The 18,192-nt window shown below is 50.9% G+C and overlaps 8 protein-coding genes across 8 annotated transcripts; 4 read left to right on the top strand and 4 right to left on the bottom strand.

The window, feature by feature from the left end:
• Positions 1-454: 454 nt before the first annotated feature.
• Positions 455-3,474, bottom strand: PENARI_c021G10613 (putative kinesin family protein (KinA); the record flags this gene model as incomplete). The annotated part of the gene is made up of 5 exons (XM_022635268.1): positions 455-689; positions 751-3,176; positions 3,226-3,320; positions 3,389-3,414; positions 3,470-3,474. The coding sequence occupies 5 exons, from the start codon at positions 3,472-3,474 to the stop codon at positions 455-457; spliced, it is 2,787 nt and encodes a 928-aa protein (XP_022484992.1).
• A 629-nt stretch (positions 3,475-4,103) lies between these two features.
• On the bottom strand, positions 4,104-4,836 carry ubc2 (E2 ubiquitin-conjugating protein RAD6; the record flags this gene model as incomplete). Its single annotated transcript, XM_022635233.1, has 4 exons — positions 4,104-4,227; positions 4,285-4,509; positions 4,561-4,625; positions 4,795-4,836. The coding sequence occupies 4 exons, from the start codon at positions 4,834-4,836 to the stop codon at positions 4,104-4,106; spliced, it is 456 nt and encodes a 151-aa protein (XP_022484902.1).
• A 405-nt stretch (positions 4,837-5,241) lies between these two features.
• PENARI_c021G10025 (thiolase family protein) lies at positions 5,242-6,643 on the top strand (the record flags this gene model as incomplete). The annotated part of the gene is made up of 3 exons (XM_022635257.1): positions 5,242-5,385; positions 5,442-6,386; positions 6,443-6,643. The coding sequence occupies 3 exons, from the start codon at positions 5,242-5,244 to the stop codon at positions 6,641-6,643; spliced, it is 1,290 nt and encodes a 429-aa protein (XP_022484871.1).
• A 318-nt stretch (positions 6,644-6,961) lies between these two features.
• On the top strand, positions 6,962-9,339 carry PENARI_c021G03495 (uncharacterized protein; the record flags this gene model as incomplete). The annotated part of the gene is made up of 6 exons (XM_022635178.1): positions 6,962-7,069; positions 7,123-8,040; positions 8,092-8,281; positions 8,333-9,079; positions 9,215-9,253; positions 9,332-9,339. 6 exons carry the CDS (start codon positions 6,962-6,964, stop codon positions 9,337-9,339), a joined length of 2,010 nt encoding a protein of 669 aa, XP_022485008.1.
• Positions 9,340-9,463: 124 nt separating this feature from the next.
• Positions 9,464-10,967, bottom strand: PENARI_c021G02784 (chitobiosyldiphosphodolichol beta-1,4 mannosyltransferase; the record flags this gene model as incomplete). The annotated part of the gene is made up of 3 exons (XM_022635172.1): positions 9,464-10,408; positions 10,465-10,661; positions 10,796-10,967. 3 exons carry the CDS (start codon positions 10,965-10,967, stop codon positions 9,464-9,466), a joined length of 1,314 nt encoding a protein of 437 aa, XP_022484879.1.
• Positions 10,968-11,304: 337 nt separating this feature from the next.
• On the top strand, positions 11,305-14,162 carry PENARI_c021G10458 (metal cation transporter MSC2; the record flags this gene model as incomplete). The annotated part of the gene is made up of 5 exons (XM_022635264.1): positions 11,305-11,771; positions 11,822-12,885; positions 12,949-12,982; positions 13,045-13,263; positions 13,313-14,162. 5 exons carry the CDS (start codon positions 11,305-11,307, stop codon positions 14,160-14,162), a joined length of 2,634 nt encoding a protein of 877 aa, XP_022484912.1.
• A 788-nt stretch (positions 14,163-14,950) lies between these two features.
• On the top strand, positions 14,951-16,195 carry PENARI_c021G04882 (uncharacterized protein; the record flags this gene model as incomplete). Its single annotated transcript, XM_022635194.1, has 1 exon — positions 14,951-16,195. The coding sequence occupies one exon, from the start codon at positions 14,951-14,953 to the stop codon at positions 16,193-16,195; it is 1,245 nt and encodes a 414-aa protein (XP_022484889.1).
• A 520-nt stretch (positions 16,196-16,715) lies between these two features.
• PENARI_c021G09207 (Zn(II)2Cys6 transcription factor domain-containing protein) lies at positions 16,716-17,946 on the bottom strand (the record flags this gene model as incomplete). The annotated part of the gene is made up of 2 exons (XM_022635247.1): positions 16,716-17,807; positions 17,878-17,946. 2 exons carry the CDS (start codon positions 17,944-17,946, stop codon positions 16,716-16,718), a joined length of 1,161 nt encoding a protein of 386 aa, XP_022484977.1.
• Positions 17,947-18,192: the final 246 nt, after the last annotated feature.

Raw genomic sequence — 18,192 nt, 5'->3', positions numbered from 1 at the left:
AAGAAAAAGAAAAATGAACAAAGTAGGGCGGAACTGTCAATCCACTATCTCGTATATAGTATGTCACATCACATCAATTGCCCCTTCGCAGACTACCTACCAGCTCCTCTGCATTCTATCTGGAATTGATGTACACGGGTATCAGGAAGATCCAAAACCTCCAGTCCTCGGCATGCAGGGCGCGATCTAATGTACTAGAACGAAAAAGAAACATTGGGAGAAGAGTATGTCAAAATCACATCAGAACAAGAAAAAAAGACTTGCCAGAAAGATCAAAAGAAGATAAGAAGAAACTCGTGAGACAGCGTCAATGGGAATCAAGTGGAACCAAGATCAGCCAAATGCTAATGATAAGAGCACAAATTGCACGATGTCCGGGGTACACGGCAGACAACCGTCAAGCTTCAAGAGGAGCAGTGCAAAGGACGAGCAGCTCTCTGAAGGAGCAATGGGATCATCGACGGTCGAAGAACCAGCTGCTGCGCTTACCAGTCGCCTCTTGCGATTGTACGCCCGCGACGTTCGCGTTCGCTGGCCCGTCCGAGGTGCCACCGCCGCGTAGCGGCTTCGCGATGCGCGACCCCCCGAAGCTAAAACTCGCATTGCCGTCCATACTAGGTAAGCCTCGGGTGGAGCCTTGCTTGGCTGCCTCCAGGCGCTCCTTGACGGCAGTGAGCTGAGCTTCGAATCTGTACAAGTAATTAGCATTTAGCTCGCTGTGAGCATCTGAGAGCTGCAGAAAAATCATACCTGTGGTTGGCCTGGGTCAGCTTCTCCTGGCTCTCCTGGAGCAGAGCCTCCAGGCTGGCAATACGCTCATTGCGTGCAATCAACTTGCGCTCAGCGATGGCCACCTCCTTCTTGAGACTACTGTTCTGTTCCACAAGCTGGCGCTGAACATGAGTCAGCTGCTCAAGGTTGCGCTCCAAGAAGGCCATCTTCTTCTGTTGAGCGCGGTTGTTGGATGAGCGAAGGACGTTGTTATACTGCTCCCGCGCATCATCCAGGGAAATCTCCAACTCGACCACACGCTCACAGCGGTTTTGCAGGTCACGCATGAGGGATTTCTTCATAGCATCGAACTCGGTGATTTGCTGCTGCAGAGTCTTGCTGGCAGCACCGTTGGTTGACGTGCGGGACTGGGTATCAACAAGGGATTGGCGCAACTTTGTCAACTCCTCATCTTTGCGCGAGATATCAGAGCGAAGATCCTCGGCTGCTGCAGTCTCGGCCTCCTTCTTCGTCACGTAAACCTTCTCCAGGCGTTCACGAATTTCCTCCACGTCGCCCTCGCCAAGGTTTCGGGTCAGAAGACCCTCGTAATCTTGCTGAAGTCCATCCAATTTCTTCTCCAAGTCTGCGCGGCGGCTGTCCTGCAGCTCGCCAAAGTCGCTTCGATCATTTACAGTCAACTCGGCCTGTCGAATAAAGCCCTGTGCCTCGAGTAGATTCGTGCGGAGCTCGAGAATGTCGTCTGGGGCAATTGTTTCACCCTCGGCGCTGATCTGGTGCAGGACGTCAACGCGTTGGATCAAGTCTTGTAGCTTGCGTTCATTGTCGGAGAACACATCACCACCAAGGTCGAAACCAGCCATCATCTTAGCCATCTTTTCTGTTTTCTTCTTTTCCTTCTCATCAAGCGCCGCAGTAGTTTCCTTGGCTCGCATGCGAACATCCAGAAGCTGTTGCTTCACCTCGTCAAGCTCGCCAGTGAGCTCAGAATTGGCCTCGCGGAGGCCGTCCATCGTAATGGCCGCTTCCTTGCTCTCGTATGAGACCTTCTCAAGTTGCATGCGGAGCTCGTTGACCTCTGTACCCAATCGTTCGTTATCCTTGCCAGTTCGTGCACCATTTTCCTTCATAGACCTGAGCTCCTCCCGTGCCTCACGGAGGCTGCGTTCCACATTGACAATGTGGGACTCCTTCTCTGAAATCTGATCCTGGAGCTCGTTCTCACGTCGCAAGAATTCCTCGCGCTCATCCTTCTCCAGCACCAGGCTGGGAGTACTGGAACGATCCCCAACTCGAGAATCTGGACGCGGTGTTTCAGAACGAGCAGTTTCCTGAAGACGCGAAGGAGTACCTGGCCGTGGGGCACGTGCTTCGGCCTTTGCGGCGCTTAGAATCTCATTTCCGCGAGAGGGGGTCCATTGGTCCTTGGGCACGCTATCACCGCTACGCCAGAGGCTGACTTCGCCCTCCAAGGCAGAGATGTAGCTTTCGAAATTTGTCATTTGGCTCTGCGCCTTCCGCAGCAGTTGCTTCATTTCCGCTGGGCTTAGCTCTGCGTTAACCTTGGCCTTGTTCTTGATTGCCTTGGCGCGTACACCGAATCGTAGGGTTGAGATTGTTTCCGCATCGTTGTAGCTGCTGGGCGAACAATTGATAATCAGGGTCGTCCGTGAGTTACCTCCCAGGGACTCTTGGAGAATTCGGGTAAGTTTGGAGTCACGGTACGGAATATGTGTCGATTTGCCGTCTGTCAACGCGTTGATGACCATTCCTAGGGCACTCAAACTCTTGTTGATCTTCTTGGCCTCCTCCAGGGTCTGGCCACTTGCGCCGGTCTTACCGACTTTTTCACTACCAGCCAAATCGACCAAGAACAGCTGTCCACTCTTGGCGGACCCGGTCTCGACATTCTTCTGAGTGACGGTGATAACGAAGATGGAGTGGGAGCGAGATGATTCCTGGTTCATGTTGGTCGCAGCCACTGCTCGTGCTGTTCCTCCACGGCGCATAACTTCGTAGACTTCTTGGACGCTGGACACGTAAACCTCGAGCAATCCTTTCACGTAGACTCCGCGGGACTTTTCCTCGTGAACTGGAAGGTTATCGTTCTGGGGCACCAGCAGATCGCGAATTCGCTCCATGTAAATTTCCATATAGCTGACCCGTACCGTGTACTCGATGTTGCTCGGACTGGTCAGGATGCTGGCGAAGATCTGCTCAATCATTCGGGGAATGATACCCTTGCCCTCGTCGTCGTCGATATCGGAACCCATCATGGTGTACGACTTTCCGGCACCAGTCTGACCATAGGCGAAAACTGTTCCGTTATATCCGTTAAGAATATCGTCCACGGTAGGTCGAATCGAGAAGTCGAAGATGTCATTTTGCGCAGTGTTCATGGGGAACACACGATCGAAAGTGAAGGACCCGGTCCCCTCGCGAGACTGGATGATCGGTCAGTATAGCCCTTGTGGGTTGTTCATACCAACTCACGTTAATGCTACAAGACTCTTCATTCTCGAATTCAACAATCGGCTGGCCTCCGGAGGACAGTTCGACCTTGTTCTGCGGACGAAATCTGGCCACCACTATACGTGTCTAGTCAGTCTCGCGGTCCAAACCAGTACCTCTGATCATTGAGCTCAGCTGTGCATACCCTTGATGGTGTTTGACCCCGCAGCCCTGTCGAAGCTTTCAGTCAGCGTCGCCGCACGATCGAGTCGGAGGTTACACTCACGCCATGGTTGTTCAGTGTGGTTCGTGTATAACAGCTTAAATGAATAGAGAGACCCCAGGAAGGGGTATGTGGGTCGCGGAGCTCGTCAGAGACGTCTGAAATAGGGCTTGGAATGTCTGTTGCGGTGTAGTGACACGGAGGGGTTGAGGGTCAGGGGGTCCACGCGCACCAGGCGTGGAGCAAAACGCTAGAGACTAAGCAAAATTAAAGAAATAAAACAGCAGCGAAGCTGCCAAAAGGGGAGTGAAGACACCAAGGGTACAAATGGGACTTGCTGTGGAGGGGGAGGAAGATCGTGGGATTTGTTGACAGTCGCCCGTTCGGGATTTCTTGGCCGACCGCCCCGGACTCGGGATGCATAAGCTTAATATCTATAGACATGCAACAACCTTGGACTTGTGCATGAGTTCTGGAGGGTTGCAGGAAAAGCAGGCTAATACACTAATGCAACTATGAAACTATACTCATAACCATGGGCCTCGAGCCCGGGAGACTCGAACTATGAGAACATGAAGTGAAAAAGAGTAAAGGAGACCAAGCGCCAAACCCCACGCTGTGCAGATCAAACGGTCAAGCCGTTGTGCTATATCCCTGGATATCAACCGGCCTCATTTTGGCTCATTGAATGAGTCTTTCAATCATCCCAGCTTTTCTCAACAGTCTCCCGCACGCGCTTCGTGTATTCTTTGCGGTTGTCTTTGTAGAGGTTCGAAGCCTCGACGTTGGCCGGAGATGAAGTGTTGGGATCATTCAAAAGACTGATTTCACAATAGTATTAGCACCTGCAAGTTGTTGGAGCGAACGGCCAAGCTTACCTTTGGATACTAGTTAGGATGGCAGCAACGTCATAGGTTGGACTCCAGCGGTTCTGCAGAATGTCCAGACAGAGCTCACCAGTTCCATACACGTTGGGATGGAACATCTGGCTGATGAATTTAACACCAGGGGGCTTGTTGGGATACTGTTCCTCGAAGTTCATGACCAAGCGGAATGTGCCATCCTCGAAGGGGGTGTCGGCGGGGCCAATGATGACGGCATTCCTGAGAATTTATCAGATATTGGATCTCAGAGTCGAGGGGAGGTAGGCCTACCATGTCATCACATTATCGGCCACCGGGGATGCAGAGACGCCAGCTGGGGGATCAGTTTGCATACGCTGTAGTCACAGAAATGTCAGAGGCGAATCATAACCTTGGGGATACAAAATGGGCAAGACGAAAAGCAAGCATGATAAGACTTGAACATGTTGAGGAAGTCGGCTCCTTGCTATACAGGGCCATATCATTCGGGTAAAAGCTCAAAGACGATGTGATTGTCACGCGTACCTTGAAGTCCCGCATGAGACGGCGGCGGGCGGATGTAGACATGATTGATTGGCCGTAAGGATGTGAATATGATAGAGTATTTCAATGAGAAGCCGAGCCTCTGTACAACGATATCAGTACAGATTCGGGGGGGTCAAAGACGGAGAGGAGGATGAGAGCCTTCCAAGTTGATACAGCGATATGCGATAGAGGGGGAGGACCGGAATAGATATCCTAATGGAGAAACTACCTCTATCTGGACTAGCTCCATATGTAGATCACGGGACTGCCATTATGTCATAATCGGAGAAACTGCCTCGGTCCAGGCGGAGGAGCGGTTATAGGCGGTTGCGCGGCGGCATTCCATATACTCATGTGCTTTCGGCCTTCTTGCTTCTCGCCTTTCTCCTCTCTCCCTCTCTCTATCCTTTCTCCTTCTGTACAGCATTTCCCTATACATAACTTAACATGATCTCTCCGGGCTTGTCTGCTCGTCTTCCCAAGGCGTTCCCCGCATTCCGTACCCAGAGATACTTCAGCTCCGCACGTCCGACATGCAAGGAGATTCAGGATGCCTACATCCTGAGTGCATCTCGAACACCAACAGCTAAGGTGAGCTAGCCCTGAAAAGGCTTCAAAAAGACAACATACTGATCTCATTGGATTAGTTCAATGGTTCATACGCTTCAGTGTCAGCACCTGAGCTCGGCGCTGTTGCCATCAAATCGGCTCTCAGCAAATCCAAGGTCCCTGTGGAAAAGATCACAGATGTTTATATGGGCAATGTTTTGCAGGGCTCCGTGGGCCAGGCTCCCGCACGCCAGGCGTCTATCTTCGCCGGTCTGCCGTCCACCGTCGAAGCTGTCACGGTTAATAAGGTGTGTGCTTCTGGCTTGAAGGCAGTAGTAATTGCTGCACAAAACATCCAGCTAGGTCTGGCAGAGGCACAGGTAGCAGGCGGTATGGAGAACATGACTCGTGTCCCTTACTATATGGCTCGCGCTAGCCAATTACCACCTTTCGGCGAGATCAAGCTGGAGGACGGGTTGATCAAGGACGGGCTGTGGGATGTGTACAACAAGTTCCACATGGGCATCTGCGCGGAGCAGACAGCTAAAAAATATGAGATCTCCCGGGAAGACCAGGATCAATATGCCATCCAGTCGTACGAGCGAGCCCAGCAGGCATGGAAGGACAACAAATTCGCCGATGAGATTGCCGCAGTCACTGTCAAGGGTAAGAAAGGCGACACGATCATTGAGCGTGATGAAGGCTTTGAAAATTTGCGTGCCGACAAGTTGAAGACACTCAAGCCTGCTTTCCTGCGGGATGGTACGGGTACTGTGACCGCCGGTAACGCATCGACAATGAATGACGGAGCATCGGCACTGATCCTCGGTAACAAGGAGCTTGCTCGTGCATATGGTGCTGGTGGGCGTGCTTTGGCTCGTATTGTGTCCTCGGCCGATGCCGCTGTCGACCCCGTGGACTTCCCAGTCGCCCCTGCCAAGGCAGTCCCAATCGCGTTGGAGCGTGCCGGTATCACCATGGACCAGGTTGCGGTCTGGGAATTCAACGAAGCTTTTGCAGCTGTTATCAAAGCCAATGAGAAGGTTAGTACCAAGCTTGTCCCATCTGGTAATATGCGTATCTAACTCGTGTTGTCTAGATTCTCGGCTTGCAAAACGCCAATGTCAACATGCTTGGAGGTGCTATCTCCCTCGGCCACGCTCTCGGCAGCTCAGGCTCACGTATCCTTGTCACCTTGCTCCACCAGTTGCAGCCTGGCGAGTATGGTGTGGCTGCAATCTGTAACGGCGGTGGTGCTGCAACTGCGATGGTTGTACAGAAGCTGGATCGGGTGGATTGATTTTCCCAAGGCGCTGTCGTGTCTCTGACAACCTGATGATACCCTGACATGAACATTCCCAGATTGGATATGGAGATAAACATAGTGTTTTCTATCAAAAGCAGATTAGCAACACGTAGCCACATAATTATCTCAATCTAAGCATATTCGATGTATACCACAGAACCGCGATGTTGAGGCCTCGACACCTGATTTCTCAGGACGCAATACCCGCAGAATGCTGCCGGTCTGGGCCACCACAACACAAGCTTCTTCAATATCTTCCACATTGCGACTTCGAAGACATGCTAGTAATACGGAGCTCCCAGTCCTGAAAATATGCTGGATCCCGTTGAGCTATCTGTGTTCCCCTCCTGCACTGACGCCATCTCTTGGTCCTCGGACGGCGAGCTTGCAGTTGCTGCCGGGGATTACTTTCAGATCCTGGTATCCATCTAGGCGCTCTTATTGCCTAAATCGATGACTGATGTGTTTAACAGACGCCAAAAAGTGGCAAACATGAGGGACCAACACCAAATGCAACACGGGATTGGCAAATAACCCGCGTCAAGGCCAATCTATTCACGCACCCTGAATGGCCCACTTTCCTCGCCCAAGATCGGAATGACTTCTCGATCGCCGCAGAGCAATCGAACAGCACAGTAGTTGGTTTGGCCTGGTCACCACCTGGACTAGGCAAATTCCGACGCAGTGTGCTAGCCGTGTTAACCTCCAATCTGCTTCTATCCCTTTGGGAGGCAGTCGGTCCACAGAAGCAGTGGACCCGAATTGCTATCGTCAACCACGCGTTGCGGTCTCAATCGGGAGATTCTGAGCAAGCGGAGGGCATCTCGTTTCGAAAAGATAACATTCGATCCTTCAATTGGTGTGAACCACTGAAGGCTTCGACTCTCCCCGCTGGTTCTTCTTTTCTACCCGCATACGAAAGTCGTTGGGGTATTCCCCTTTTGACTGTGGTGAATGAGCTCAATGAAGTAATTCTAATACGCCCCCGTAGATCAGAACTATCGGAGGGCTCTCCCTGCTCTCATCAATTCCATGTTTTGGCCGTTCACCCCCTCGAGAGCCAGGAACTGAACAATTCTCACATCTGCTCGGGGTCCCTTCTTGAAAATGCTTTCAAAGAGAAACAGCGGGTCAGCTCGGTTTCCTGCGGTCCATGGCTGGTTTCACCACTGGCGAGCCCCAAAAACTCTGGCTGTGCTGTCGCCATGCTCGCTCTTGTATACGGAACCCAACTTCGACTTCTGAATATCCAAGTCACTATCGGAAACTCAAACGTGGATGAGCTGCAGACGTATGCCTTGCCAACAGCATTTAAAGAGCATCACTGGAGTCTCTCGAGCGAGAAATTGGCATCCCTTAACATTACCGGTCCATTGCAATGGCTACATGATGTATGCTTTAGTCTTCGCACTGTGCCTTCTTTTTACTGACATATTTATCAGCAATCGTGCACCGAACTGTCTCTCGTAGTTGGCATCATGGCTGGGTTTATCACCATATCTGTACCCTCTAACACTTACAATGGCCACGACGCCAATTTCGACGCTCTCGCAGTTCGCGAGTGGCCAATCTATAACCCTGAAACAGAGGAAAATATGGGATGTAATGAAAGGCACTGGGAGCCTATATCTGGTACATTTCCCAATTTTTCTCATTAAGTTTCTGGAAACTGACCTGTTTTAGCCATGGCCAGTTGTGTGGATGAACAAAATGACACATGCAACCTTTGCCTAGGTACTCTAGGCGGAATTGGTCTGACCACAGAAATGCGCCAACTTCAAAATGGCGACCCCTTGCAGCGGCCACGATGGAAACATATCATCGAAGACTGCCAAGAGCAGTTTGATCTGGACCTCGATTTAGGTGGAAACTCAATGTCCAGGATTTGGGGGCTCTCATCTTATCGCAATGTCACAGCGATCCTCTTCACTAGACACCCGACAGATATGCTCGAGTACCGAGTCGCGTCTGACGACAAATCTACAATCGTCTTCTCGTCAGAGCTAGAACATGACCCGGCCACTTCTTTCCTCTTTGCGCCACAAATTTCCAACGGCGAAAGTCCGGTGCATGTTCAGCGAGAATCGGCATTGAATTTCGTGTTGCCTGGTGATGATGGTGACGTCGAACCTGACGCGGAGAGCCAGCAACTGGTTTATGTCGCCATCTGCTGCACCATTACGGGTAGTAAAAACAAGTCGCTTCTGACACATGCTCGAAAGTCTCTAGAGCGTCTGGCAATTGTTACAGGCGCCGACCTCAGTGAGGAGATGCGCAAATGCAACGGCGAATCAACCGCAATTGCTGCGAGGGCTGCGGATCAGCTCAGTGGCCCAGGCGGCCAGGTTTTCGAGCGGTGCGACATCTGTGATGCTGGGATCGGATGGCACTCAGCCCAGGAGGCTAAGTGTGCGAATGGTCATCTTTTCAGTAAGTCGCCGTGTGATATGCTCATGCGTTGGTCCAGACCTGTTAACCCTTTTCGTCAATTAGCTCGGTGCGGTTTGTCTTTTCTTGCCATCCAAGAACCCGGGATATCCAAGTATTGTTCTTTGTGTCAAACAGAATACCTTGACGAAGACTCTTTGGTTCTGATGCGTGGTGGTAAGCTGAGCCGAACTTTCAGTGAACTGTTTGAAGCTTTCGATACCTGCCTATATTGTGGGGGGAAATTCCAGCCAGGTTTATAGGATTCTATCCATGATTTACCATGACACGAGAGAAACTTTTGCGTGGCAAAGGCCATCAAAAAAAAAAGGATTGTTTTCTTTGCATATGGCAGGTTTCAATATGTTTGGATTGGATCATTAGGGCCTACGTTAAACCAAGAAGAGGGGCCGCAATAGGATCCCATTCATCGTCCCAACATCGAGAGCTTTCTTTCTGTGCGCCTTGACGAAGAGTCTCCAATCTGCCGCTGTTCCCGAACAAATCGGTCAAGTGCTCGGCCAACTCCTCAGAGCTACCAAAGCCGAGCCCGTTGACACCCTCAGTCACCAATTCGGGCCAGGCCTCGAAACGGTCCCACCCGACTACCGGAAGACCAGCGCCAAACATATCTACAACCTTCATTGGGAGATCTACCCCGCTGCTGCTGGTATGCAAACTGACACCCAAAGACGCGGATGCCAACAACTTTGCATAGTCCGGCACACTCAGCCACGCAGTTCGGATGGTGACCTTTTGAAGTTTGCCAGAGTCCTCTAGCAAAGCAATTTGTTCCAAATACATCTCTTTCCGCGGACCTTTCCCTGTGATAATTGCCAAGACCTCTGGAAGATGAGGTTGCGTCGTGGTGGCCAATTCAGAGTACCTGAGAAGGGCATCTATGAGGACGGAGAAATCCTCATCCGCAGTCCAGGAAGTAGAACTGACAAGAACACGGAGGGTTCCTGCTGTTAAATAGGAGCGAACTTCCTTGGTTTCCGGTAACGTTGCAAGGAACTCAGCCCGTGCATTTGGGTCGAGGATGGGATTGAAGTGGCTGGCGGGACGGTCGTGCAAAGGCAAAATGGGGGTTTTTAGCTCAAATTCTTTCCTAAGGAAAGACTTCATAGCATCTGTCACACACAGATGGGCCGAGGCAGATTTGCAGAATACTTTCTCGTACCAGGTCGATAGTCTCACCAATGGATGACTTTGGCCAAGTTTTAGAGCGAGGATAGAGTATCCGAAATTGTGCCAGTCAATGACAAGCTTTGTTTGGCGCAGGAAGCAAGTGATGGAGGCGATTGCTAGTGTAGGAATGGAGGGTGGATTCTATAGATCCGCTAGTTAGCCCGCCATATCATCCACATGGTATCTGGAGGATATACCTGAACCAAAAGCCACTTGGCTGGTTTTGTAGTGTATGCAAGACATTTCCATAGGCAAAATACCTGGAATAGGACTTTCAAAGGTCCATAAATGGTGAACAGAAGTCTGTTACTAGTTTGTAGTATAGCGGGGTGCGGACGAAGCGGTACAATATTGATATTTGGATGAGACGTGATATCAGGATGGGGATCGGATTCTAAATGGCAATTGACTGTCAGCAAGCTTATTCTCAAGAATATCATGTTGTAAAGTGTTAGGTCTAACCTTTATATCCAATGATCACCACCTCCCCACCATGTTTCGCAATGCTCAATGCATGATATTGCATACGTGGACTGCGACCAATATCCCCAAGCACAAGAATTTGAATAGTGGGCTTTTTGGTCCCGTTGGCGCCCGAAGAGGCTGGTTGCTGTGGTTCATATTGTGAAGGAAGCAATAGGATCAGCACCGTGAGCACACTGGAGAGACAGAAGGCTATGCTGATTAGTGACTCGATCATGGTGACAGTAACACTTTGAAAACATCCCTCATATCAGAAATGGCATGAACAAGGCGAAGTTCAGGTGAAGTCGCGAAGGACAACATGCCCGATAAGATAAGAATCACGTGCATCACAGTTGGCCTTCAAGGTTCCCATTGACGGCTTGTTGTCTCTTCAGTAAATTGTTTCTTAGGGCGCTTGACGCCATATTCTTATATTTACATGCCCCTGTTCAGGCGATGCTGAGTCTGACTTGATCTGCGAGGATCCGCACTCCTCCCCGATACCTTGGCATAGCGCCCCATCTCCTATCTTGCTCGAACTTCCTATTCAGCGCGCATTGCCAGCCTTAGACATGTCGACGGGGGGACCGTCCCTGAGTGTGGATCTCACTCCGCCTGTCAATGGACACCACAGCTATGGCCATACTCGTCGCGGCCACTCTCGATCGAATCGCTGGGCGCAACCTCCGCCTCCCATCCCACAGCCGGCCAACAGCCTCCCCCAACCTGAAACCAATGGGTTGAATTCAAGCTATTCATACGGACATGCGCATCAATTGTCGAACGGCCATACACACTCGCATTCAAGCGCCCACCATGATCACCATGATCACTCACACGCACACTACGATCATGGCCATCATCACGATCACGATCACGATCATCATGACCATGACCATGACCACCATAGCCACCATGGTCATACCCATAGTGTGTCTTCGGTTCATAATGATGCGCCACATAACCACGATTCGAAAAGCGCTCATGGATTTATACCAGTCGATACAACAATCAAGGCGGATTCTAACCCCGATCAAATGTACGTGAGCTGGATGCTGCTTAGAGAACAGTAACTGACTCTCCTGATAGCCATGAGATATTCACTAGCGCTCTCATTGTGTTGCCTTGGATTGTGCTATCTTGGCACAACAGGCAGAGCGTGCAAACGCCTGGATCGACTCCTACAGAAACCGCAAAAGTGCCTATTCCCATTGTATCTGTCGGACAAGTCGGACAGAAAACATGCATTTTAACTGCAATCACGCTGGTTTTGTTCGGTTGTGGTCAGCTCCTACGAATCAATCTCCAGAAGACTGGATCATTGGGAGCATCGTCCATCAAATTTCCAGCAGTGAATGCGAAGGCCGTTCAAGCTTCTCTTTCACAGATCGTTTCGGTGGCACTGCCGATTTTTGCAGCGCTGAAAATTGGTGGCTTCTTAGTTGCCTTTGCGCTCCTCCTTGCGACTGCAACAGGAGTACCGACTATCATCAATGGGAACCCACGCGCCCAGGAGCGATACAGTAAAAAGAAACTGTCCATTGCTCTTCTTGCACTGGCCATCGCGACAAGTTCCTTGGGGCTGAATTATCCCTGGGACCCGTCTCCTTTCTTTGGATATGTCGCGCTCTTGGTATCTATTTTCATTATCGCTCCCCCATTCCCTTTTCTTCGCCAACATGGTCCTATCCCCGAGCCGGGTCTTGTTGCACTGCAAGGAAAGTCTTCGGACCTGAGCCAGTCTTCCGTCGTGGCTACAACCGATGCGCCATTGGCTGTCATATCCGGATCCTCTCTTGCACTGTTCACTCTGATTTTCACTCGAGGGATCGGCTTCGGCATGTCAGATGTAATATACCTCCTCGTCCCTACGGGTCTCTTTGCACTTTCTCTCATGGCCTCTCTGCCCGAGGGTCTTCGATCTTCCAACAAAATCGGGCTCGCCATCTGTGCTGGAGCTGCAGCTCTTCTATGCTCTCCTCATATGCAGGATGATCTCCTTGTACTATATGCCGCGCGTGGGATCTTAGCAACAGCCTCGTTCTTTGCTTCTCGAATGGATGATGGCCATTTGCATTCCGATTCCCACGCACACAATCACACAAGCCACAGCCACAGCCACAGCCATTCGCACGCCACTGTCGAAGCGTCGCGTATGTCGAAGTGGCTCCTCCATAAAAGCGAGCCATACCCTTTGCTACATAGCATTCTGAAAGAGAAGGATTCCCGCAGCATCTTCTACTTCATGTGGTGAGTCAAACCTCTAGAGAATCCAGCTACCATCATTTGAGACTTTGCTAATATTATTGCAGTCTAAACTTTACATTTATGCTTGTCCAACTGTCATATGGCTTCCTGACTGGATCATTGGGTTTGCTTAGTGACAGTATTCACATGTTCTTCGATTGTCTCGCGCTTGTGGTCGGTTTGTGCGCTGCTGTCATGAGCAAATGGGCTCCCAATGCTCGGTTCCCTTACGGCTATGGGAAAGTCGACACTTTGTCTGGATTTGCCAACGGCATCTTTCTCATGTGAGTATTATCTGGTGGCGCTCGAAAAGTCAACTCTAATAAGTGCCAGGATTATAAGCGTGGAGATCATTTACGAAGCGGTGGAACGGCTGTCATCAGGAAGCGAGATGCAACGTATCGGGGAGCTGTTGGTTGTTAGCATTGCTGGTTTGGCTGTCAATCTCGTCGGTATCTTCAGCTTTGAGCATGGTCATCATCATGGCCACGATCACGGACACGACCACTCTCATGGCAATGAGAACATGCACGGCATCTTCTTGCACATTCTTGCCGATACGCTTGGGTCGGTGGCTGTCGTGATATCGACCATTCTTGTGCACTATTCTGGCTGGTCGGGCTACGATCCCTTGGCATCGTGCTTTATTGCCATATTGATCTTCGCCTCGGCGGTTCCCCTGGTCACGAGCACCGCCAAATCCTTGCTGCTCACTCTACCAGCCGATACCGAATATAATGTCCGTGAAACCTTAGCGGGTGTCAGCACCTTGAGGGGCGTGGTCAGTTATACAGTACCCAAATTCTGGCTCGATGATACCGGGACGACGTCAGAGCACAGCCATTCGCATGACCACTCCGGTCATGGCGAATGTGGACATCAACACGGTCATAGTCACAGCCCCCATCATAACCATGACCCTGACCACGGCCATTCCCATACGCCCAGCCATTCTCATGAACACGACCATGTTCATGAGCATGACCACGAGCACGAGCACGAGAAAAAGCCGCAAAATATCTTCGGTGTGATCCATGTCATTGCGTCTCGCGGTGCAGATTTAGAAGATGTGCGTCAACGGACCGTCGACTACCTCCGTGAGAAAAACATGGATATTCTGGTTCAAGTTGAGCGCGATGGAGATGCACGCTGTTGGTGTGGTGGCGGAAGCAAGGGCTTGTAATTGGTCACAGTCAATGTTGTTTCACCAGCAACCAACTCATTTCGAGGGGCAGTCCAGATACACGGCGCATTCCCGCTCTTGGTCACCAGGCCGAGGTCTATATCTCTCTTGTACAGACAGGATTGGATACCCCAGTTCGCCCAGTGGATTTACCAATCAGCAGCACATAGTCCTCACAGTCAATCACATCGAATTTATTATAACGCACATACAAGCTTTCTTGCATCACATGTAGGCATGTTCAATATCTATAGAATCTTTCCATGGTGCCTCGTACGACCCGTTTCTCGGTTATTGGCGGCCCTGAAGGGAATCTCACGCTCCCCTGCTGGGAGATATTCAGGCACATTGGATGCAGCTTGTGTCCATCTCAGTCCAGATCGCCACGAACGGCTACACGATCCTCTGTTGAGTTGCACAACACTGGACCTCCGCTACACATGGCCCAATGCCATATTGGTTCTACTTCAGCATGAAAGCAGGAATTTGCTCAATGTTACCGGAGATTGCTAATTTCTTGTCCCAACCTGACGCCACTGGTCTCCTTATCAACAAGCTTTACGAATAAATGCCGATATCCAAGCCTGCACGGATGCAAGAGTGACATCGAGCCTACTGTGCTACCCATATCCGACTATCGAGTTTCATTCATGTTCTAGGGTCATTGATATATGTTCCGAGATGGACATCCAAGCTCGTTGCAAAGTATTCAATCCTTTGCGTCGTGCTTCATTTCTTCGCAGAAACACCAACAGGATATTGCGTGTGAATTCCACAGAGCTTGTTCAATGTCAGCAGCTTCGATCGTGAACACCGCACATGCCGATGAAGTCGTGCGAGGGGGTTATGGAAAGATATTTGAAGGCCACACGGTCTTCTTGACCGGGAGCACTGGGTGTTTAGGAGGTTGTCTCTTGTACAAGTTGGCTTTGCAGCTGCTGACTCGCAAGATCTTCGTCTTGGTCCGAGGAAGCTCCCAGCAGGCAATCGAAAAGTGGAAAAAGTCTATGCCCAACCATGCACAGGCCATTTTAGCTACCAAGAAAGTCGAGTTTGTGATTGGGGACGTCAAACTAGTCGACTTCGGGATTCAACCTGCCCTTCTCCAGAAACTTCAAGACCAAGTCACGCTGGTCATTCATACGGCGGCCAAAATCACACTTGAAGGTCCCATTCAAGATGCACTCGAGAGCAACTGTCTCCCTGCCCTGGAAATGGCACGGATTGCCTCGTTGTTCCGGCGATTGAAACTCCTTGTGCAGCGTTCTACTTCATACGCCAACAGCCATCTCCCTGATGGCCCGGTTCTAGAGCGGATATATCCATTGGGGAATGATGATCCCGAAGAAGAATTGGCATCAATGTTGGCACTGGGCAAGTCCACATACGCAGCTCAGTTCTCGTCCAGTTACACCCTAGCCAAGCACCTGATGGAACGTCTGCTACTCAAACGCTTCCCACTTCTCCCAATCCTGTTGGTGCGGCCAACAATCTTCGGTCCTGCATTGAAACATCCATACATGTTATATGGACCAGAAGATTCCACACCTCTCACCAAGTTTGCTAGATTCTGGTACGCCGACCGCGGGGCCACCCAGATCTGGCATGCCACCGAAGGCTACAAATCCGGTGCGAACATCCTAGACGAGATACCCGTGGATCTGGTGGCAAATGCATGTCTGCTACATGCAGCAGCACGCACAACAGGGATTGTCCAGATCGGATCCCAACTGTACCACCCCGTCACCTTTGACGAGTTCTTCGACCTGGCTCAGGAAAATGCCACGCCGCTTGTCCAGCGAGATATGCCAAAGCTCGTTTTCACGGAAGACCGCAGTGCACCGCAGTGCTTCCTTGCGGAACTGATCCAGGTTGGAACGCGCAATTGGCTGTTCGATTGCGGCCGGTCCTACTGGCTGAAGCAGGTCAGCGGGCCGTTAAGTATACGGGTGTGCAAACATGAGGCCGATGGTCTGAACAAGAAACGGGTTCTCGATGTTTCTGGGATTTCGAAAGAGAAGGCTCGAATTTGAAGTGCTCAGGGTGCTTGGAGAGACTGGCGATAGTATACATGTATGGAGTAGGACAGACTGAGTGCATGCTTTTGAATGAATAGCGTTGATAAATTTCCAAACCAACGGCTTTTGGTTTAAAGTGAGGTATTGTACAAATGTGGCAGTGGATGGTCGAATGGATCTCTTCGAGATCTCGCAGCCCCGAGACTCCATGATGGTCTCGAATGTCTGATAGATGTTTTGCCCCACTGTAGGTGTCATTCAAGTGATCATCTCCTGGCGGGAAGGGTTGACATGCCAGGTGGAAGTTCAATCCAGATAGCAGTACGCGCGGGTGGCTTAGAACCTGGCCTTGATTAGCTCATGGCAAGGTTATTTGATTCTCGATCCCAATGATGCTGCTGAAAGCCGCGACCGAGGTTGAACTGTTCACATCTGAATCGGGCTTTTGTGGTTTTATCTGTTGGTTGTAATCAGATTTCTGGTGAACATTCCGATTTCCAAGACGCCATGGTCATTTTTCAACCGATGGCTAACCTCACAGCGCCATTTTTTTCCGGGGCCAAGCAACAGCGTCCGCCCATTGAGGGTCTCCAGGGCGCAATGCATCCAATAGTTCACGAACCAACACTCGACCCGAGCCACGAGCCCACCAATGCTGACCATCAAGCTCCCCAAGTAGAACTCCCCAATGCATGAGAATCAACAGTGCCAGAGGCTGACGCCGTCGCACATTGTCCACAAACTCCTTATCGACCATGGCTAGCCAAGCCAGAACATTCGCGGCATCAACTGAAGTGTTAAGTCTGGTAGAGAAATGCCGCAGATAGATAATGGCGTCTTTGTTGATCTGATGCTGGTCCGGGTCGATGGTGGCAAGAGTTTCGTCGTTCAGAGTATCGAGCCGCTCAAGAGCCGCTTGTGTCTCACTGTCCAGTCCAATCACCCCTGTATCCCAAAAATTCCTTCGGCGAGAAAACAGCTCTAGTTTGATCCAGGATTCACCGATCCGGTGGATCTTTTTCACGCCTTGCAAGAGCTCAAACACCACGACGATGTTCTCAGTTATACTTGCACTCTCCCCGCGTGCAGCACTAACCCGAGGTAAGGCAATGCCAATGACAGTGGTGATGATAGACTGCGCCAGCACAGCCTCGCAGTTCAGTGGCGTGATGTTGTCGACCGCTGTGCGATATGGAGCAAAGGTGAGATTGTGATATTGGAGGGCGGTATCAATATACACCAAAGACGCCGGTGGCTCAAGGCTGGTGGCAATATGAAGAGCTCCCAGGGCCAAGAGTCCATTCATGAGGAAATCATACTGAAGAGCCAGGCGAGGAATGGCGATTTGCCACACATAATGTTCCGAATTGGACGTGCACAGGCTTTCATATGTTTCAGTGGAGAACTTGTGCATTAACTCTAGATCTCGCACCCCAGAAATGCTCGAAGGAGTGGAGGCAGCGGGACTTGGAATCCCCAGTGGCCGGGGACTGGGGACACTGGCCACACTTGGTACACTGGCCACGACTGGGGCCTGGCTTGCTTCGACTCGAGGCGGCGCTCTCAAATATGTGCATGATAGCTCCCGCGAAATGCAATTGGAGCACGGTGGCCCTCTTTCATCACACTGCGACCGTTAGCCTCGTCATGGTGATGCAGTGGAGCCTTCCCCTGGCCATCTACGGCTTGACACTCACCTTAACGCGACGACGCTTACACTGGTCACAACCCTGGCGGGACTTGGTGTGCGCTCGGCGAGGAGGCATCTCGGGACCCTCGGAGCCTTTGATTCTAACCAGTCGGCTTAGAGCCAGTCGAGATATGAAGTTGAGCGGAGACCCTGACACGTGACTAACTATAAGAAGACCGCTGAGTCTTTCTTTTTCCTCTTTGGCGACTGTACATGCATACTTCGCACCTTTTTCCTATTTTGGAGTCTTGGTATTCTGTGTACTTGACAGATCTTGTCTTATCTTCACCCAGGTCAAACTACTTTAGCTATATGCACAGCC

The sequence above is a fragment of the Penicillium arizonense genome (genome assembly GCF_001773325.1).
Source record: "Penicillium arizonense strain CBS 141311 chromosome Unknown PENARI_contig021, whole genome shotgun sequence".
NCBI lineage: Eukaryota > Fungi > Ascomycota > Eurotiomycetes > Eurotiales > Aspergillaceae > Penicillium > Penicillium arizonense.
The sequence above is the reverse complement of the archived record's forward strand: the minus strand, read 5'-3'. Positions and strand labels throughout refer to the sequence as shown.